The sequence below is a fragment of the Gossypium raimondii genome, chromosome 2 (genome assembly GCF_025698545.1).
Source record: "Gossypium raimondii isolate GPD5lz chromosome 2, ASM2569854v1, whole genome shotgun sequence".
NCBI lineage: Eukaryota > Viridiplantae > Streptophyta > Magnoliopsida > Malvales > Malvaceae > Gossypium > Gossypium raimondii.
In genome coordinates this window covers 36,572,737-36,580,586 of record NC_068566.1, presented here as the reverse complement: position 1 = coordinate 36,580,586, position 7,850 = coordinate 36,572,737, and the positions used below count along the sequence as shown (strand labels likewise).

Here is a 7,850-nt window from a genome sequence, read left to right as displayed (position 1 = left end):
CCGTTGTTGACAACGCCGCTAACTTTTGCGTCGTTTTTAAAAATAAACGCTGCTAAAAGTCATGACCCTTAGCGGTGCTTTTCCCACAAACGCCGCTATAGATCATGACTTTTAGCGGCGCTTTTTTCACAAACGCCACTAAAAGTGTCATTCCGCTAAACATTTTTATTAAATAAATTTTTATAATAACAAATGGAAAGGTCAAATTTTATTTTGAATGTATTACTTTTCATTAACAATAAAAGTAAAATAAATTATAGTAATAAATTTCAACATTCACCTATAATAAATAAATAAATTAACATAAACAATTAAATTTCCTAAAAAAAAATAAATTTCATTATACGGGAAAAGAACATATATTCCTTTCATTATTATATAACAAAAATTAGTACTACAAATACGGTTATTATACATACGCTTCTGTTTTCTTGCAGCGTTGAATTGATTGAACTTTACAAGTATCTACTACTAACAGCTGACAAAATTTTGGCTACATATTTAATTTTTCAATGTCCTTATTTCCAGTCTAATAATAAAAACAACAGCACCTTAATTTTCCGTAGTGGTGAAACAATAAAAGAAAACTTTACTTATCACTCCATGTTTGACCAAAGAAAAATACCTCCATGGCTTCTTGCAAATCCTCAGTAGCATCTGCCCTCTTTGAGTAACTACATGACAAATTTAGTATAAAAATTATGAAAAAGCAACATTCTACTCATCAAGCTCCGGTCATATTGAAGGAAACCATAAAAAAAAAACAATTTGAATAATTTACAATAAAGTACCGCTTAGCAAGCTCTTGTTTTTTCAAATCTGGAGGCTGCCCATCAAAAACATAGCTGAAAGAAAATACCACAAACATTAGCAAATAAAAGGCCTTTGGGATGTGGTACCGTATAGGCAGCATAAGGCAGAGAAAATCTGTGTTAGGAAAAATACTACAACCATGAAGTATGAAGGTCATCGAACAAAATACAGATTGTTAGAACTGTTTAAATCGTTGTACGAATGACTAAATTTTGCTATTTTCTCCTTGAGTTGGCTCATCAATAATGAAAACAAGGCTCTCTATCAGTAAGGGAAGCAACACCGAAATCGGGTCAATAGGTTAGGATTCTAATTTCCTCTGACACACGTAAGCAGTCAACTATGCATCAGTTTTTTCACAAATTCAAAACCAGAAAGATTTTCTGCCCTCTGGCCATAGTTGTTGCCTCTTTTGCTCATCTACAATGGTCAATATTTTCTAACATATAACATCTTAAAAAAAATAAGAACAGTGCAAAGAATTTTCTTTTCACAAAAAAGATAACTAGTTGTTAGCTTGGCTACACTAGATGAAGTTCAAATCACTAAAAACAAAACCACTCCTAATAGCTCACAATAGCAATCGTATAAAGATAAAATGAAGACAGAAAACAAATATATCACTCAAAATATAACCCAAAGTTAAAATCCTGAAACAGAATGATCCCAAGATTGATACATTTTTCTAGAGGAATAGATGAGGTATTAATAAGGTTAAAACAGCCTAAAAATACAAGAGATTATATGAGATAACTCATAAAATCAATGCCCTTAAACCACATATCACAAGAAAAGCATAAATTTCACAAAACATGGAGAAAGTTGCAAACAACGAACAAAGAGAACCCATTTTATTAAATAACTACACAAATATAAATAAAAGGAAATACCTTGCATCTGAGCTGAAGAGGAATCCAAAAGAAGAAGCAGGGAGAATAAAAGAAGTGAAAAGAGAAGCCTTTTCTCCATCTCCATGGTGAAGGCAACAAATGGTAAAATGAGAGACCATGAAAAAGAAAAGAAATGGTGGCAAAAAGAAAGCAACATCAGCTAAAAAAAATAGAGCTCTTTGTGACTGTATATATATTAAAATACAAAGCCCACAAAAGAAAAAATAATAAAAAATGAAAATCTGGTTTTGATGCTCTTTAGAAATAGTAAATTTCAAAATTCAAAAGTACCCATGAAGTCAGCTTGATTAAGGATAAAAGATCCATTCCACCATTAGTTTTATAATATACAGCCTGTCATCATCAACTAATCTTCATTTGTTCTTAACAAAAAAGAATCATTTGTAATTTTGTATTTCATAAGAATTGCTCTAACCAGTCAAAGAAATCCCTACATATCAACTCATTAACATGATTATAATTATTTTTGTACTGGGGAGGGGCATTTTCTAATTTATATAATAGAGTTTTTAGATTTTATAAATAGGGTTAAAATAACGAATATGAAGTAAATTGTGAAACTTTAAAAACCGAGGGGTCATAAAGCAAACTATATGGGGGATTTTAAATTCACTTAACAACATTAAGAAAATAAGTCTGGTTGAAAGTAATGGAGCCAGGAGAGAAGGGAAAAACCTGTTCAGCAATGCTAGCTGCCTCAGCATAAGCATCTTGGATGTTCTCAGCAAGCCTATGAAGAAATATATTAGACATGCCTCCAGCAGCAACAATGAATGGACCAGTAGCTAGTGTTATGAGAACAATCTCCCAACAGTTGATAAACCAATAATATGATCAAATTGTAACCCCTTACATATGATCAAATTATAAATCAATATAAAGGAGATTTATGCTTTGGCCCCCACAAAAAATGGAAAAAAAGTGTACTTAATCCTTTCAAAAATTATAAAATCATAAACTAATACATGATAAAATATATATTTGACATCTCAGAAAATTACAATTCAATTTTGGCCCCTAAAATAAATTATGGATTCACCCCTGCACAGACAAATGCCATTGCAAAAATAATATCTAACACAAATCACTTCAAAAGATATTGTAACTGGCTGGCCTCTCGTGACATTCAAAGAGGGCAGCAACTACATATTCCAATAAAAAAACAATGAACCATAATAAACCCAAAGATACAACTTCTAAAACTATAAAAACAATGAACCAGTAATATAAACTTTTAGCCTTGATACATTTGCTTGAGAGACATCAACGAGTTCATAATTACGTCCAATGAAACTAAAATCAATAAAAGCTAAAATCCAAATCCAAATACCTTTTGGGGCCATTGCTTGCTGCAATAAAAGAGTTCAAAAAAATGGTGCATCGGAGCTGTTAGTGATTTAGAAAAAAAATGAAAACCCAAAACAAGAATGATAAAGAAGAATTGAGAGAGTAGCCGGCAAAGGCAAACCTACTTGGAATTGTAGAGACTACCTCACCCATCTGAAGCCGATCTGTTGGAAGATGATCAAAATAGAGAGAAAATACGAAAAGGGAAAGCATCTACAAACTAGCAAAAGTAGATTAAGGTAAAACAAAAGGGCAAGTCAAATTTACTACAATTAAAACCATTTAATCCAAAGGGCTTTGGGAATTTGCCTTTCTATTTTTTCCAAACAAAAAACTGAAAATTTTGTAGCTGAATTACATGCCAAAAATACTCGCCATAACAAGCCATAAGGGCAACTTAGCTACTTGTGTTTTTCCGACTCTTCTTCTTCCTTGATGCAAAGTTGCTCGGTCCAATTTCTATTTGGGGAATTTCAGCTGAAAAAAAACAAACTTTTATTTGGGGGATTTAGGGCGCACGACGGAGATGAGAAGAAGAGGGAGTAATGAGCGGGTAACCAAAAATCATATTTTTTTGGGAGTGAGCGGGATTTTGATTACCTTTTATTTGCTTCCACATTTGCGGCGTTTTATAAAAAACGCCACTAAAAGATTACATTCATTCTTTGAAACAGAGTCGTTTTGATAAATTTTAGTTCATATTTACGGTATTTTCTGAAAAAACGCCATAATTAAAATTTAATCCCTAAACTTAAACGACACCATATCGAAAAATTACAATACATACATGTTTGCGGCGTTTTTTATCAAAACGCCGGTAATGTCTACCTTTTGCGGCGTTTTTTTTGAAAACGCCACTAAGAAATTTAAATTCTTCTATTGAAACGGTGCCATTTTGGGAATTTTTAATACATAGTAATGGCGTTTTTTTTCTGAAAACGCCACTAAAACTCGTATATTTTTATATTCAATTATTGTATCTTTCATATAAATTTTACATAAAAAATTATTAAAATTTTAAGTAATATTTAAAAGAATTAGATAATATTATAAATTTTAGTTTTTATTTCATTTTTATTTTTGTCCTTTTTTCTTATAATTTGGTCCTATCCAAATTAAATAATTACCTATATATACATATCAAATATATCAAATGGTTTAGATTAAATATTTTTAAATATAAAAGCATTAATTAATTGTATAAAATTGTATCATTTAACAAATCTCAAATAAACCTTAAACCCTAAATTAATCATTCAATATACATAAAGTCTATCTATTATATATCTCTTAAATAATATAAACTATACTCATGATTTCAATATATTAAATTTATTATTATCTCTTTTACAATTATATAAGAACATATTTAATATATAAAATAAAAAAAACTACTTAATCTAAACCTTAAACCTTAACTCGACCCTTGAAACCCTAAATCCCTGACTCTTAACCCCTAACCCTAATTCCTAACCCCTAAACCTTAAATCCCAACCCTTAAACCATAATGCCTAATCCATAATCCCTAAATCCATATATAATCCCCAAACCTTAAAATAGTAACTCCTAAACTGGCCTTAAATCTTAAATTAACCATATACCGTAAACCATATAAACCCTAAACTATAATGATAACTAATTAAATATTTTAAAATTAATACTATCTTATCTTTTTCAATTATATATGAAATTATTTAATATATAACTTAAAAAACATATTTAAAATATAAATTAAAAAATAATTAATCTAAACCCAAAACCCTAACCCGACCCATGAATCCCTAAACCCTAAATCCCTAACTCTTAACCCCTAATCTCATAACCTCTAAACCTTAAATCCCAACCCCTAATCCATAATCCCTAAATTCATACTCCCTAAACCTTAAAATAGCAACTCCTAAACCGACCTTAAATATTAAATAAATCATATACCTTAAACCAAAAATCCTAAACTATAGTGATAATTAATTCAATATTTTAAAATTAATACTATCTCTTTTACGATTATATAAGAAATTTTTTAATTTATAAATTAAAAATAATCAAGAATCATGTGCCCAAAAAACTTTAAAATTATTTTAAATAATAATATTTTAAATTTTCCATGTGTTTTATTTCAAATTATTTCTACGTGTTATTATTTTTTTCCTAAAGATTTTAAATATTCAACTAGAAATAAATTGAATTTTATTTAATTAATATAAATAAATCAATTAAGATAAAATGTTTTTAGCTCTTTTCCAAAAACGCCGCTAAAGCCCCCAGCATTAGCGGCGTTTTTTCAGAAACGTCGTTAAAACCCCGAGCATTATCGACGCTTTTTTAGAAACGCCGCTAAAGCCCCAAGCATTAGCGGCGCTTTTTCAAAAACGCCGTTAAAGCCCCGAAAGGTAAGAAAACGACGCCGTTGGGTTTTGGTTTTTTGCGGCGTTTTTCAAAAAACGCCTCTAATGCTCGATCTTTAGTGGCGATTTCCATAAATTGCCGCTAATGCTCGATTTTTACCGGAGTTTTTTATCCAAACGCCACTAAAAGTGCCGCTAAAAGCCTATTTTGGTGTAGTGGGAGGGTTATCGTTGGTGGTAAGTTGGGTTTCTGTTCATTCTTGGTTGTCAATTCACTTGTAAATCCGTTAAATTGATGTTGAGTATCTTTTTTATAGGCTTTGGAGTGCTTGGGGACTGTTTTAGCATCAAACAAAACCAGGTGTGTACCCGAAACGCAAAAAAAAAGGGATTCGGCGAAAAGCTGAAATTACTTGCTGTTTGGAAAGCAGCAGTAGGCTAAATTTCAAAATTCACCATAAATTATGGAAATCAAATTAGAGGATGAAAAAAATATGGAATTAAAGCTTATTGAGTCTAGTTTCTCATAGAAGAAATGGTGTAAGTAATGAAATTGTTAATTGTGAGGTATAATAAACTTTGTGAGACAAGATCAAATTGAATTTGGGTTCCCCTGTTCTGACTTTGTAAAATCATCAAAAAATGGAGAAAAATAATTAGGAGTTAAAATTTACATGTTTAAATTATTAATGAGTCTATTTTCAATAGAAACAAATGGAAACATCATCCAAATTTTGTACTAAGAGATAATTAATTTTTAGCAAAGAAGGGACGAAGCTGTCAGATAGCAGAGCAGTGGTAAGTTTGAAGATTTTACTGTACTTATTGGCTGAACCAAAAATTCTGAAAAATTTATGGTGAAAGGTATTTGAGTCTAGTTTCAAATACATCAAGCAGATCTTAATTCAGAATTATGTAGCTCAAGATATAAATAATTTAGCAATAGTGACTCAAGTAGGCAGCTTTGAAGGAACATACAAGTAAATAGTGAAAACATATATGATTAATTAACTAGCACGGGTTACATTAAAAAAGATCACGCAGCCAAGGCCAATTTGGGTCAAGTGGGCCACATGGGCGTGTGAGCCCATTTTTCTGAAAAGTTCTGTAAGGTTGCACAGGTCGCCCAAGTCGACTATGGACCTACTGTAGGGTCGGTAAGCTTTACTTAGACCCTTATATGTGTGATATGTCTGTCTGATTTTTATACCGAGCATGACTTATGATATCTGAATGTATGTACTATTAATTGCATAATGGCATGACATATTTTGTATGTTGCATTGCATCGGGGTGGGTTGATGATATTTGGAGGAAGTGTCTGAAAGGCTATTAAGCATGTTATCCGGCATGTTTCACCGCAACCTTCTGATTATGTGCCGCATTTCGGTACAACATGGTGTGTAGGGATGGGTGGGTTGATTTAATCCCCACATGGTGTGTAGGGTTGGACGGAGATGGTGTGTAGAGGCTCGTAGGTAGGATTCTGATTTACTGTATCTACATTCTGTATCTGATATCGGTCAAAGCCCTAATGTATTTCTGAGACTGTATCTGAATGGGCTAAGGCCCAAACTGATTTTGTGATGAGCACGAGCCCCAGACTGTATCTAACTAAATTCTGTTGATTATCTGTATGCATGTTTTCTGTAGGGATTACACACTGAGTTTGCGAAAACTAACCCTTTCTTTGTTTAATTTGTACAGGTAATCCCCAGACTTGACGGGTTGGTGCAGCGGAGGACTCGACGGTGGCCACACGTAAATTTTAGACTATTGTTCGTTAATGCCTATAATTTATTACTTATTTGGGGGTTTTTGATGTATCTTCTAGACTATGGACTGGTTGGCTTTAAATTTGGGACTTTATACTATTTTTTATAGATTTTTTTATAAGCTGCAACTTTACAAAACACGTTTTTTTCTAAAAAACTAAGGTTTTTCGTAAATAGAAATGATTTTCCCTAAATTAATTGGTTACAAAAGCTTCCGCTAAGAGACAAGTTTTAAAGCAAATCAACTAGTTTTTTTTTGAATTAAATAAAAGCTAACTTATTGTAACGATTTTTAAACTCGACAATCTTGCCTTCAAATCCTTTTCCATGTGACATCGCCAGATTCGGCCATAACCTTCCTTCTTATTTGAAGGTCGGAACTGTCGTAGACGCAAGAGGAATCTTAAGCAGGGAGTGACTGTTACAGTGTAGTTAAGGTGATGGTCCTTTCGGGGAGATGACGGTTGATGTGAGCATGTTCACATTATGTGACTCGACAAGAAGGACTCGAGATTAGCCTAAGCTCAAAAGGCCCAAATGCAAGATGAAATCGTTCAAAACCCATACAACATTTGCATGTGGGCTTTTTGAGGCCAAACCGTCCATATCATTTTATTTATAATTCTACAGTTCTTATTAATTCTTATTTAGTATGAGAC

General features: G+C 32.1%; 1 protein-coding gene across 3 annotated transcripts; it reads right to left on the bottom strand.

Moving 5' to 3' along the window:
• Nucleotides 1-347: 347 nt before the first annotated feature.
• Nucleotides 348-3,657, bottom strand: LOC105788571 (uncharacterized). 3 transcript variants are annotated; one of them, XM_012615516.2, is made up of 7 exons: nucleotides 3,381-3,654; nucleotides 3,197-3,291; nucleotides 3,055-3,073; nucleotides 2,400-2,454; nucleotides 1,704-1,771; nucleotides 792-845; nucleotides 348-674 (listed from the first exon to the last, which is right to left on the bottom strand). In XM_012615516.2, exons 2-7 carry the CDS (start codon nucleotides 3,282-3,284, stop codon nucleotides 590-592), a joined length of 369 nt encoding a protein of 122 aa, XP_012470970.1. In that variant the 5' UTR covers nucleotides 3,285-3,291; nucleotides 3,381-3,654; the 3' UTR covers nucleotides 348-589. The 3 variants fall into 3 exon arrangements, with proteins under 3 accessions (XP_012470970.1, XP_052483347.1, XP_012470973.1); XM_052627387.1 differs by lacking the exon at nucleotides 792-845 and having other exon boundaries at nucleotides 1,704-1,782; nucleotides 3,197-3,657; XM_012615519.2 differs by lacking the exon at nucleotides 792-845 and having other exon boundaries at nucleotides 3,197-3,657.
• Between the last annotated feature and the right edge of the window lie 4,193 nt (nucleotides 3,658-7,850).